We start from the raw sequence: 14,991 nt of genomic DNA on the forward strand, positions 1-14,991 counted from the left end.
CTAACAACTAGCTCCATCTTGCTGACTTAAAAACTGGACTGTTGTTCTGATACAGCGACACAAGGCTCACAATCTCTTCCCTCCCCAACCCCTCCCTCCACCGCCAATGTCCAAGAGTTTGGAGAGGAGCTTATTGGGTATTATGCTGAACTGTAATCAACATATGTACTCTTAAAGTTAAGGTGATCTAAAGCTAAATGCAGTGCAAAGATGGTGTTCTCTGTACAATTTGTGTGACAATACTACCCCAGCCCCAGAACTGTATCACAATAGCAAACCTAGACCACAACACATGCTATGACATTCACACAGGATAAACCTGGGAACAGTTTACACTGCTCAACTATCCCATGTCTGTTTATACACTAGCTTAATTTTCTTCTTCTCAATATATTGTTCAGATTTCCCCCATTCTTTTCCCTCTTATGCCTGTTGAACCTCCCTTAAACTGTTCTATTCACCGAATTACTGCCCCTGGTAGGAAGTTCCACATTCTCATCACTCATTAGATAATGTTGCTTCTGAATTTCCTATTGGTGGTATATGGTCACATAAGTACTTTGATAATAAATTTACTTTGAACAAATTTAGCTGTACACGTTTAATTTTCATTATAGTACAGAGGTACATTGCAGATAATCAGACATCATAAAAGAACCAGTTATACTAAGGTTACACATGTACACCTTTATTGATATGTTACACTACAATGACAATGATCCATGTCAAATACTGCATTGTAAATGTTAAAAAAGTATAGACATTCCTATTTTCAAAAGTCAAATAAATTACTGTATTTCATAACACTTGATAATAAATAAAAGTTATATTGAACTAAACATTTAAGGCATCATCTAGTTGCAGAAACAAGTTTAATGCAAATTCAATGATGAGCTTTCAAAAAGTGCTTGGAAAGCAGAAACCAAATGCCTTCCCTTCCAAACAGGATATTCTGAAGCAAATGTAAACAAACTATGGCCACCATATGTGGGATTCACAGCTTAAACTTGTGATGTTTCAATTAACATTAACCACATATGCACACAAAGGCTATTCAGACTTCAGATTTTTAATTTAACAGTTTTTGAAACTAGGCTATTTTAAAAATATAGTCACGATGGTAGTGATACAATTGTTTTCTTGCCTCGTCCTATCAATAGCAAAATCACGCAGCTGCTAACAGTCAGGCTAATTTTTGTGACTGGTTTATCATAGAAAGGTATTTTTTAAGTGAATTGAAAACTCAGACAAAGGGAACATACACTGATGCAGCCAATTCATTTCTCTAGCACAAACTGTCATAATCTGTAACAAATCTCCAATTTAGTCAAAAAATAAGCAATAAATTTTCATTTATTTATGTCATGGAGGGTGACAAATGCATGTTAGACAAATTATTGATCAAAAATCTCAGGTTAGTTCACTTACACAGAAGCAGCCCAAGTTTCCAGGACTTTGTAAGGAGCTGTTCACCTTTCCAAATCATTGTTTCTCTGGGATTTAAAATTTCACAACTTATTTACAATTTTTTTAATAGAATTTATAATCATAGATTCTTGGCTGTTTTGCATTAGATTTCTGTAAAATGCCAAAACAAAAGGGCTTTTGTTTAAACATTTGTAGATATTCATTATAAACTGCTGAAACTCTGAAATAAACAGAATTTTCTAGCAACAGACAGCATATTCACAAGTGTTTTAAAAGGGAACAGAGTGAACAGCAAAAATCTACACCTCAACAATAACTCCTTTCACACACTGTTGGGTAACTGCAGCATTTCAGACTCTGAGTCCAATGCTCGCCATAGAGGCATTTAAATTTGATGAGAAATTTGTTTCACACTGCAAGCCTCAATTTTGGCACATCCTTTAAGTAGACTGACTCCACAAAATTGGCCATTAACTCATTGTATAACAAATGCAAGTTTGAATATCAAAGAGTATAGTAATATTATCAATTAGAGCATGGAACACTGTGGCACTATGCTTTGGAGTGGAGTTGTTCTGAAAGATTCTTACCCATTAGATTTAAACCAGCAATTAAGGCCCTGGGCATTAAAATCTGCGACAAGTACAAGCTTTCCTTCTGTTAACTTAAACTACTTTTTAAATATTTTGCACATTATGGCCCTTGGTAAATATAGAAATCACGGGTCACACTAAAGTACTTGCAATTTCAGCACCTACTGCAAACTGTGAATTTTATGTGGGCCTTCATACATCTCCAATGTTGTAGGAGTAGATTAAAAAGTGCTATTTTATCTTAAAACATTTAATTCTGGAGTAAATGACAGCTGGTTTGTTTCAAATTTCTCCTTGAATGTTCAATCTAAAGTCAATATCCCAAGGCACAATGCATATAATTAGTTGCTGCCAACAAGAATTGAAGCAAAAGATAACGGAAGCGGTGTAGCAGTAGATATAACTAATTTGTGAATACTGTTAAACTTTTAAGAAAAGAAACAGTGGAAAGAAACATGCCTAGTACAGAAGGTTATTATTAGAACAAAGGATGAGGGATGAACTTTTTTTTTTATATAGACAGGAATACCATATAAGACAAAAATAAGTTTTGTACTTGGAGAAATGGTGTATCGCAAGAAATAAAATATCCCATTTCCAATGATTACAACATTTCAAAAAAGTGGCAGAACTGTAATAATGCCCTGAAAGGCATGTCTCAGTAAGAATGTCAAATAACAAACTTCAAGCCACTGGAGATCTTAGGACAGAGCTTAGTTAAATAGTTGGATTTTAAAGAAAATCATAAAAAAGGGAAGACAAATAGTGAATTAAAGAGGGTAAAGGGAGAAGAGTTAAGAAACAATCCACGAAGTAAAGGGCAGACAAAAAGTGTTGTTGGCCTCAGCAAATGGAATGACAACAGGGATGATTAAAACACAAGGACAAAAATTTTAAATAGGGTAATTAGCGGATCAACAGTGGTAATAGTGTAAATACCTGCGCAAAACTTTGGACAATATAATGTCTTGGATAAATGAAGTTTATGGAGGCAATGCTCTAGACAGGAGAACACTGGAATGGATAAGGCTAGATGTAAAAGTATCAATGAGAGCTTCCTTTACAGAAGTATTGAGAAGACAAGTAATCAGAGAAGTAGCAGGGTTAGGACTGGCATACGAGAGTAGAACAAAGCTTTGCTTCCTAATGGCAAGTGTTAATGGGTCACAAATTCAGTTTGAAATTGAATAAGATGCACATTACATTCAACAGTGCAGCCCATTGATATGAGGGGAACTAAAAAAGAAATAGAAAAGATAGATTTTTCTGGAAATGAGGACTGGCTAAGTAGGTTGGCAGCTAATAAATGAAAGTGTAGTTGTTGGTGATGGTGGAGTGGATGGTGCCTCTCTGGGTTGGAAAGTGGGTCAAAGTTGAAACCAAGTGATTCAAGAATGCTTAGTCAATATTCATTAATACAACATGAAGACACCTTTAAATAACAAAGAATAAGGGAACCTTCTATGTGTAAAAAGTTCAATGAAAGATGGATTTCTGTGCAGGGAGTGCAAGAAGGAGGACAAAGGGTGAAGAAGACTGCTCAATTAAAGGCTAGTGCAAAAGGTCATTAGCGTATCCAGTTAAGCATCCATGAAGCTCAAGCCATGGGGAAATAAACAAGGATTTTAGAGTTGTGTAAATGATGGATGAAGTTGAAAGGTGTAAAGCAAGTGCTTCCAAGGGGGAGAAAGGGATGAGGCCAAGGTACAATTTTACTGCGAGAGCCACCAGTGAATAGAACAGGTGGCGACAGATTATAGCCAGATTGGGTACTTCGTAAGCTCTTGTTGTCTCCCATTGGATAAATAATAATGCCCACAAATCATTGCCAATCCAGTTCTGGATAATTGGTAAGTAGATGAAGATTCAGGAAATATAGAGAATAATATTATTAATTCATTGGCAACATTGAGAGTGAGAAGAAGTGAATGAATGTGATTGTAGGACATTGGCAAGATTTTTCCCAATATATTAATTCATTGGCAACATCAGAGAGGGAAGAGGTGAATGGATGAATGTGATTGGTAGGACATTGGTAGATTACTCCTAATACACGTAGTAGATGTTAAGGACGATGGAGTAGTTGGGTTGCCAACCAGAATATTTTGATAGATCTCAGTGAAAGCTGTGAGTAGCACCAAATATAAAGTGGGATTATTCATCCAAGCACAATTTACCACTCAAGTATTGAAGTGAAGATTGATAGCTTAAAACATCCATTTCAACACTGACAATAATGTGTCTTGAAAGGAAGTAGCTCACTTCTGATAGCTATTGAGCTGAAAAAGTATTGTATAATTATATGAAACAAGAACATGGGATTTTGAAAATGGGGTAGAAAGGAGTAAGAAAATAGATCTGGTACTCAAGTATCAATGTAAACATGCTGACAGACAAAGTGGGAATCTAGGTAACACAGAATACAATTCGGCAGTGTTGCTATTAACAAGTTGGTCATTTACCATTGATTCTGTAATGCCAGCTCAAAGGAATCATGCCAAAACAGTTAATAGGAATGTTATTTTATTGAAAAAGACTTGCAAAAATGAAAGCTCTGCCAAAAGTGGGAAAAAGTAGAAGCTTTCAGTATTAAAGGCTTTAAAATTTTAGAAAGTAATGCAACAGCATGGATGAGGAATCAACTAAAAAGCAGAAATTTGTAATGATTAATTGATTTTAACAAAAGGATTTAATGAAAATGCCTATTTCAAAAACAATGGGAAAGTAGAATCCACTAGTTTTTTAAAAAGTGCCACAAAATCTGAAAATTTATTAGAAATGTAAAAGTTTAGTTGAATTACAAAAATTAGAACTTCTTTGAGGGATGGTACATGTATAGTTATAGTTGGCATTAGAGATGGATTATCATGGAAAGAATGATGGGAAAATCAAAATTCTTTTCATGCAAAGAGTATTAATCTTGAATTGTCTCAATGTAGTTTTGATGAGGATAATAGTTAGGGAAATGGACATGCATTTGAAAAGAATAACAGGATATGTAAAAAGGCAATAGAATGAGCTTAACGTTAAAAAGAATCCAGATTGCACCAGAGTTCAAGTGCCCCACTCTGATGCAATTTCTATTAAAGAGAAAGGGGTAATCTTTTAGGGCAAGACCTTTTAACACTAAAATAGTAACTATTAATTGGATACAAAAAGGATCTACATTTTCACAATTAGTCTAATTTCAGATTTTCAACATTTATATTTCACAAGGTAGAACGTTTTAAAAGGCGAGTTTAATTTGAAGTGGTCTAAATTATGTTGCCAAGATAAAAATGTGTTCCTCAGACATTCTTTGATATTTCAGTAAGATCACAAGACTAGACCAAAATCCAACACATGGTGAACAATTGTATATTAAAATGATCGTAGTGCGACAGGATCACATTTATTGGAATAAGGTGTTCTGTTAACCAGAAGCTTTAATAAAGAGCAGCATTGGCCTGGAAGGCAAAGACCAAGTCATTTAGACAAGTCAGTCTGTTTGCATGGAGTGTTAGCGCAGGACACGTGCATACCAGAACATACACAACACAACATTGTGATATTGAAACAACAATTAGCATAATTCATTTCTCAGAAATATCTTGAAAGGGAAAGGTGGGGTGAGGGAACTATATCTATTAATAATCAGTACTTGATGCACTGGGAAACAACCATCAGAATGCAAACAACTTCTCTAAACTACCTATTAATTTGCACAAATTGTATCGGTTTATGTACCATAAACAAATGTACCAAAGTTTCTTTATTCTAGTGTTAACAAACATTGTGAATTACTCTTCGTTCTAGTATCCACCTAAGCTGGGTAGAAGCACAGTATTAAACCAATTATGGTCCACCCAAAATAGAGGCAAATATATATTAATGCTTAGTTCCTTTATGTAAATACCTATACATAAATATATTAAAGTGGCTAGCAACCATGAGTTTTTGTTGAGAGATGCTTTAGACTATACTCTCTGCTCAAATATTCTGATTGAAATATTTGCACTTAAATGAAATCTGTAAACTCTTAACATTAGGAATCTTTCGTACTTATGCTTTAGTTCTGGGAAGGTATTCCACCCCCGCCCCCCCAATATGTCCCTAATGTTTTCATAGTCGGAGCACTAAATCATCTTGCGGGGTCAGATTTTAATTTGCTGTCATTACAAACATTTGTACTTGTCCAGCCCTTGGCTTTGTTGCTTGTTGGAGGATTTCTATGTTTTGTCAGGGAGGTGCCTGGTCAAATGAAATATGAGTAATGACATTAGTTGATAATAGAACCTTCTCATTTAACTAAATGCAACTTCCAAACTATGTTTGCAGCTCATTAAGCTACCAGCAAACCCATTCTCAAGAGTCAGACAAGGGGGGGTTCTTTAAGTTAAAGACTTCATCCTTATCGGGAACATATTCTGCAATGATTAGAACCTCACTAGCCTAGTGCAAGTTTACTTTATCAATGAAATGTTGGTTATAAACTACCAGAATATAGACTCTAAAGCAGATTCCTCAAGTCAATATTCCCGAAATTCTAAGAGATAAAAGCTCAGACCATCTTTTTACTACTATAACCAACCATCCCTGTAACTTCTATTATTTTCTTTACATACAGAATTCTAAAAATACTCCCAGCTTGATTTCACTAGTCCTATATATACACATTGCCTTTTGCACTTTTACCCATTTTTGATATTTACAAGTAAACCTGCAACAAATTATTCACTTACAACAGAATTTGCCTTGACAATTTTAACTGAAAGGCCAAAACCTTTTAAAAAAAATTATTCAGTTTTGGGCAATTGCATTTATTCCTTGTTCATTTATGTCCTTGGGTAACCTTAATGAACTATTGCAGTCCCTGTGGTGCAGAAACTCCCACAAAGCTGCTGGATAGGTTGTTCCAGGATTTAATCCCAATGATAATGGAAAAGTGATACATTTCCCATAATCAGAGTGGTGCGTGACATGGATGTACACGTATAGGTGGCAGTGTCCCCATGCACTTGAATCCCATGCCCCTTAAAGAGGTGGGGGCCGTGGACTTGGCAGGTGCTGTCGGAACACGTTACCTTCAAGCAGCATTATGCACACTGCCTTCCACTCTAACTTCCTCCTAACCAAACAAGTGCTTTCTGTAACAAGTCCCCTGAACCTAAAAGATGTACCTTTCTTGCAAGATTTTCCTAACAATTAATGACCCATATACAGAAATGAAATCTTGACCTTTTCGTATGTGTTAAGAAGAGGATTTCAAATAAAGCAAAACAATATGTACAATTATGGTCCAAGACCCATCTATGCAACTAAGAGTACACCATAAAAAAATGGGTACTTTGGTTTTAGTTTGGAAACCTTGAGTAAGTTTTCAAAATTTCCCGCAACAAATGAGCTAATGTTATCAAATTCTAAATGTTAATGCAAGAGTCATAAACCTCTAAGTATTAAGCTGAAATAGAGGCAATGTGATTGTTTAAAGAAAATGGTTGACTAATTTTAGGTTAGATATCACTGGCTCCAAGTACAATGGTAAGGAAGTAGTAACACCCTTCAAATAACGGACGGCTAAACTTTTAGTAGACTCAAGAACAGTTGGATTTTGCTTTCCATTCTACTCAGAGCTTTAAATTCATGCTTGAAGCAATATTCAATTTCTTCCCTCCCCCCACCCTCGTTCTTAAGCAGGGAGAAAAAAATAATCAGGGTTACACAATACAACCACTGCCAAGCAGTAGGATTAATTGTCATCTTCTATTACACACAAATTCAACACTGCATTCACATCCACTTATGAATGCCACAATGATGGTCTGCTTTTTTTTGTAACACGGACACAAAGTGCATGTCCTACCATAGGAGGAAGCAATGGCTGTTAGTTTTACGATTACAGTGGAACGTGCCAGTCACATTATTGAACATTGCAGGTGGTGGAAGTGGCTTGGCAACACATGCAGGTCGGATTTACTGATTTGGGGGGAATAAGATCCAAGTCTTCATCATCTGGAATTTCATCTAATCGATACCCATCTTTCAGGAGCTGGATATTTAAGTCTTGGTTAATCTGCTATAGAAACAAAACAGTCAAGAGCTTAGGAGTGACTTTTGAACATTCAGAAACTCTACTGAACATAGAATAGAATTGCACAGTACAGGCCCTTCAGCCAACATTGTTGTGCCGACCCTCAAACCTTGCCTCCCACATGAACCCCCACCTTAAATTCCTCCATATACTTGTCTAGTAGTCTCTTAAATTTCACTAGTGTATCTGCCTCCACCACTGACTCAGGCAGTGCATTCCATGCACCAACCACTCTCTGAGTAAAAAACCTTCCTCTAATATCCCCCTTGACCTTCCCACCCCTTACCTTAAACCCATGTCCCCTTGTATTGAGTAGTGGTGCCCTGGGGAAGAGGCGCTGGCTATCCACTATCTATTCCTCTTAATATCTTGTATACCTCTATCATGTCTCCTCTCATCCTCCTCCTCTCCAAAGAGTAAAGCCCTAGCTCCCTTAATCTCTGATCATAATCCATACTCTGTAAACCAGGCAGCATCCTGGTAAATCTCCTCTGTACCCTTTCCAATGCTTCCACATCCTTCCTACAGTGAGGCGACCAGAACTGGACACAGTACTCCAAGTGTGGCCTAACCAGAGTTTTATAGAGCTGCATCATTACATCGCGACTCTTAAACTCTATCCCTCGACTTATGAAAGCTAACACCCCATAAGCTTTCTTAACTACCCCATCTACCTGTGAGGCAACTTTCCGGGATCTGTGGACATGCACCCCCAGATCCCTCTGCTCCTCCACACTACCAAGTACCCTTCCACTTACTTTGTACTCTTCCTTGGAGTTTGTCCTTCCAAAGTGTACCACCTCACACTTCTCCAGGTTGAACTCCATCTGCTACTTCTCAGCCCACTTCTGCAACCTATCAATGTCTCTCTGCAATCTTTGACAATCCTCTACACTACCTACAATACCACCAACCTTTGCATCGTCTGCAAACCTGCCAACCCACCCTTCTACCCCCGCATCCAGGTCGTTAATAAAAATCACAAAAAGTAGAGGTCCCAGAACCGATCCTTGTGGGACTCCACTAGTCACAACCCTCCAATCCAAATGGACTCCCTCCACCACGACCCTCTGCTTTCTGCAGGCAAGCCAACTCTGAATCCACCTGGCCAAACTTCCCTGGATGGATCCCATGCCTTCTGACTTTCTGAATAAGCCTACCGTGTGGAACCTTGTCAAATACCTTACTAAAATCCATATAGATCACATCCACTGCACTACCCTCATCTATATGCCTGGCCACCTCCTCAAAGAACTCTATCAGGCTTGTTAGACAAGATCTGCCCTTCACAAAGCCATGCTGACTGTCCCTGATCAGACCATGATTCTCTAAATGCCCACAGATCCTATCTTTAAGAATCTTTTCCAACAGCTTTCCCACCACAGACATAAGGCTCACTGCTCTATAATTACCCGGACTATCCCTACTACCTTTTTTGAACAAGCGGACAATATTCGCCTCCCTCCAAATAAGCTGCATATTAGAGAATAAGGCTTCAATCAGAAAATACAGCTATGTAAACAAGAATGACCAGAAATGCTGTTTATGCAGAGATTCCCATAACATGATGGCACTTACTTACCTAATAAAGTAAAACCCATGCACCAACCCAAAATTGAAATTAAACCTGTGCTAATGGAAACCTTATTTTCAAAGGAAAATTCAATTTTTTGAAGAAATAAAGAACTAGCTCACTATTTCCATTAGAAAGCTTTCCCCTTCCCATTGGATACTGTAGTGTTAAAATGTACTTAATCATGATATTTTTCTTTGTAGTACTTGATTTTCAGATCACTTGATTCTTATCAAGAGACTGAGACTTTTGTACAATTTTTAATGCATATCATTTTACAATAGAAGTGGCTAAATAGCACATTATTCCCCAGTTTGTTTCATTCTTTTTTTCTCTAATCCCCAGTTTCCAATTGTTTCATTTTCAAGTATTTCAATAAATCTTCAGGTAGAGCACAGTGGATCACAATGCAAGGTATATAAAATAAATTCCTATCTCACATTTGGCTTTCACCAGATATTTTAAACCCAATTTCTTGAGCTTTGTTTACCTGCACTGAACTATCTCTGTAGCTGTTACACTTTATTCTGCACTGTTGCTGTTATAACTTGTTCTGTCTCAATTCACTATGTAATGACCTGGTCTGTATGAACAGTATGCAAGACAAGGTTTTTCACTGTATCTATGTATAATAAACCTATTCTTCAATTCTTTGAACATTGTAATCATCATAACAAATTCACATTTACTGCTTTGTGGTATATGCATGATCTTGACTTTTCTCACCATCTCCAATATTGATGGAACATTCTTTTTGAAAGCTGTCCTGGTCCTTAACGTGACACTAAGTCATAGAAAAATATCTTATATCTATTTTGCCTAGTTGCTGTCATCAGGACTCATTGCAACATTCAATGTTTGCAAGTAATCAGAATCAGGTTTATTATCACTGGCATATGTCGTGAAATCTGCTTTTTTGTGGCAGCAGTACAGTGCACTAAATAAAACTATAAAGTATAATATGAAAAAATTAAATTAATTAAGTAGTGGACAAGACATAAATAGTGAAGTAGTGTACATACGTTCATTGTCTACTCAAAAATGTGGTAGCGGAGTGCAGAAACTGGTTTTAAAATATTTAAGACAAGGTTGGATAGATTTCTGCATAGCAGGGGAATTAAGGGTTATGGTAAGATCAGCCATGATCTTATTGAACAGTGGAGCAGGCTTGATGGGCCAGATGGCCTACTCCTGCTCCTATTTCTTATGTTCTTATGAGTGTCTTGTATCCCTTTGATGGTAGCACTAAGAGCAATATGGATTTCTAAACTGTCACAATTTCAGATAATCAGCTTTTTTTCCCTGCTTAGTTTTACTTTCTCCCCCCCCCTCATGGATGCCATTCGATTTGCTGAGCATTCTCATTTACTTCAGTCTTCTTGCAACTGTTGTGTTATGCATCAGCTCCTGCCATGCGTGTGCACGCTTTTAAAATGTCTCTCCAGGATGTCAATAATGATCAACAGGGGATAACCACCCACTGCAGATGACACTCAAACCATGCGAATCAATCATTTAGCTATGATTTCTATTTATGCATACATTTATACAGCAAGCAGATTTTTCTTGAAGAACTTACTACAGTGCTGTTGTGTACAGTTTTGTTAATAAATATTTTATCTGAAGATAAAGTTAATTTAGTGGTGATATATGGGAGCTCTGTTCATTTAAATTTCCAGTAATATCTTGTTACATGAGACATACATGAAATTAATTTTGGACTCTCCAAATTAAACTTCTTGTATCTAGCTCAGAAAAATGTATGAGAATACAGTACCATTGATGGATTAGTCTGCCTATTGTTTAAGTCATTAGCTACAAGTTTTCACCTGAACTAGATGAACCGACTTTACACCAGCAGAAAATGAGATAGCCTTTCGGCTAGGATCAAGAAAATGTGGAGAAAAATTGAAGAGTAAATTTCTAAGAAAACTGTAGATGAGGTAGACGTTTCAGCACATCTTAAATTATTCAAATATCGTTTGAACTATTTTGATCCAAGATGCATCCCATTTGATGATCATGCATAAAGAACATTATTCAGCATAGGTTCAAAATTGTCACAGGTTTGATCTCATACACACTCATAGTGTTCAATGTATTTTAATAGGATCCCTATTTACTTTTCAGACATACTAAATTTGTCTACCATAAGTGCTTCAAAACACTGCTTTTCCAGACTATTACGAAGTTAAAGTAAAATTTGCTATCGAAGTACATATATGTTACCACATACTAAATTGAGATTCATTTTCTTGCAGGCATTTACAGAAAAAAATAGAATTATAAAAAAAACATAAACAATGATTAACAAGCAATGTGGAAAAGGCAAACTATAAAAAAAACTAATGAGAACAAACTGTAGAGAGACCTTGAAAGTGAGTCTGCAGGTTGTAGAATCAAGCCAGAGTTGTGGTGAATAGAATAGACATCCTACATCTGGGTAACTGACTGGGAAATGTACAAGCACTTGGATAGCTCTTCCATTTCATGCACATCTGCTCTTAGCCCATCCTCCCGCCACCCTAGTGTAGTGTCTCTCGTCCTCACCGACCATCCCAACAGCTTCTGCATCCAGCACATAATTCTCCGAAACTTTTGCCACCTCCAGTGGGATCCTGCCGCCAAGCACATGGTCTCGGCCTGAAACATCGACTGTACCTCTTCCTAGAGGTGCTGCCTGGCCTGCTGCGTTCACCAGCAACTTTGATGTGCGTTGCTAGAATCCATAAACTCTGCCACCGAAAGATATGACATGCTTGACGGGGTGAGTGGTTGTTTTGGGAAGTGGTACACTTCTACTTTTTACACCTGGGTTCTGGCTGTTCCTGAAGAATAGGCTCACGGTTCACGACTCACTATGCCATTCTGGATGTTCCATCTCCAATATGAATGGTCATGGGCTAGGGATTTTCAAGAATCAACGTGGATCTTACACTTTCTTTGAAGAGGCTTTGAGCTCATGGTGATCTCTTGCCAAAGTAGAGTTTGGAATAACATGAGTACTTCAAAAGTTGATGTTAGGCATAACTAGTCCATTGGAGCTGACTGTCTGTAAGTAGACTCAGTGCTGAGGAGAATGGACTAGGAGTGCATGCTCACATTTGGTTTACATCATCCCAGTGAACAAGGATGATCAATTAATTCAGCGCTGAAGTTATCTCCTCAATGCTTTGAGGTGTGGGCTGTTAAAGTTCACAATTTGAGGCTTACAGGAGACTAAGACATAGGAGCAGAATTAAGCCTTCAGCCCATCAATTCTGGTCTGCCAGTTGATCAAGGTTGATTTATTCTCTTTCTCAATCCCATTCTCCTGCCTCCTCTCCATAATCTTTGATGTCCATACTAATTAAGTACTATTTTAAATATACCCAGTGACTTGGCCCCCATCGGCATCTGTGGCAGTGAATTTCACAGATTCCTCCTCCTAAAGAAATTCCGCCTCATTGCTGTTCTGAAGGAATGTCCTATTCTGAGGCTGTGCCCTCTGGTGCTAGGCTCTCCCACTAATGGAAACATTCTCTGTATGTCCACTTTATCTATTCAGTAGGTTCCAATGAGATCTCACTCATTTCTCTAAACTCCAGCGAGCACAGGCCAAGAGTCATCAAATGCTCCTCATACATTAATCCTTTCATTTCCGGAATCATTCTCGCAAACCTCCTCTGTATCTTCTCCAATGCCAGCACATCCTTTCTTAGATGTGGGGCTCAACCACCGCTGCCCAATGAGCTTTGTACCTTGTTTGCAATTGCACACTAAAAGAGACAAAGTTTCATCTGCTTTAACTGGCAGATATGGGAAATAGACCTTTATTGTCCAAGGGTAGTATGGGCCAGCAGAGCAGGTTGATTTATATACGGTTCAGTGAATAAATCAACAATGACTAGAGACTGATGTTTGAACAGGGATATTATGCAAGCAGTAACAGCATACAGTACAAATGGACCATATGTAATAAAATCTGATGACAGATTCAAAACAATTAAACACATAACCGTGAGCACATAATTCAGCAGAACACATTACTAATTACTTACTTTAGCATTTACTCTTTAATCAAATAATTTGTCATTACAAATAACTCACCTCAGCTGAAGAATAGCCTGACGACGAGTACCGTGACACATCAAAGTCATCATCACTGCAATTACATAGAAGTAGGCAAAGCTTAATTTTTCAAAATGCAAGTCTTTGAAAGTCTTACCTTAGATATACAGTACATGGTCCTTCAGGATCTTATGTTCAGGGCAAAAATGTTACACAGGGACCAATTTGGTAAAAGCAATCAGTACATGAAATCTATTTTAAAAAAAACACAAAATAGATGCTCAAGTGACAAAAGCATCTGAATTTTAGTAAAGAGACTGCTTTATGAAGATAAATTAATTTTGTTTAAAGAGCCACGATGAAATGTTCATATTTATTGAGGGAACATTTAAAACTCATTCTAAAAATAGGTTTGCAATTAACACAGCATGCAAAGAATTTTAGTATTGAAGTATGAATTTCATGAATATAATTACCCACAACTTATAAAACCAAGAAGAGCAAAGGGTGCCTGGGAGTAAGATGCAGGTTCCTTTCCAAGTCACATATTATCCTGACTTGGAAATACAGTCTCTGGTCATTCATAGTCATTGAGCTTCAATATAATCGAATATAACATACCTATCAGTGTCCAGAGCAACCAAAGGTTTTTCATCTGGGCTTTGGTCTAGGGAAGAATATCCTTTATTTGGTACAACCAACCTGCCAAAAATCACAAATTAGTAAGTATAAACTCTTAATTTAAAAAAAACATATATCCTATTTTATTCAGCTGTTTTATTCCAGTTTTAACATATAATCCAAAGTTTGACATTCATGCAGCCACTTGTCCTTCCCGATTTCATTGGAAAACCATTGCATTTTACAGAAATAAATGCTGGAAACGCTTTAAGTCTGTTTAAAATACAGAACTGAAGTCATGATACAGGAGGACATTTTGACCACCATACCTACAACTACTTAGAAAGAATAATCCATCCTCACCCAACTTCCAAAGCTTAGTCTATTATAGCTTCTCAGGGCACAGCTCACAGAATACACAACTAATTACCATTCAGGCATGATAAGAGTTTGTTTCTACCCAGCCATTTTGGTAGCAAGTTCCAGCCTGCTACTATCCTCTGGGTGGAAAAAAAAATCCCTGATCCCTCTCTAATCCTTGTGTTAGTTTCAGACTAACAAGACAAAATCTGCAGATGCTGGAAATCCAAGCAATACATACAAAATGCTGGAGGAACTCAGCAGGCCAGGCAGCATCTATGAAAACGAATACAGTC

General features: G+C 37.3%; 1 protein-coding gene across 2 annotated transcripts in view; it reads right to left on the reverse strand.

Annotated features, from left to right (window-relative positions):
* Positions 1-624: 624 nt before the first annotated feature.
* fam219aa (family with sequence similarity 219 member Aa) overlaps positions 625-14,991 on the reverse strand; it is a 49,186-nt gene continuing 34,819 nt past the window's right edge. Inside the window, exons 4-6 of one of the 2 annotated variants that reach the window (XM_072252354.1) lie at positions 14,336-14,416; positions 13,754-13,808; positions 625-8,073 (exon numbers count right to left, since the gene is read on the reverse strand). In XM_072252354.1, the coding sequence (XP_072108455.1) occupies positions 7,921-8,073; positions 13,754-13,808; positions 14,336-14,416 (289 nt within the window). In that variant the 3' untranslated portion in view covers positions 625-7,920. Of the gene's footprint in view, positions 8,077-13,753; positions 13,809-14,335; positions 14,417-14,991 lie in introns of both variants that reach the window. The other variant, XM_072252353.1, reaches the window with a different exon arrangement.

This window comes from Mobula birostris, chromosome 3 (assembly GCF_030028105.1).
Source record: "Mobula birostris isolate sMobBir1 chromosome 3, sMobBir1.hap1, whole genome shotgun sequence".
NCBI lineage: Eukaryota > Metazoa > Chordata > Chondrichthyes > Myliobatiformes > Myliobatidae > Mobula > Mobula birostris.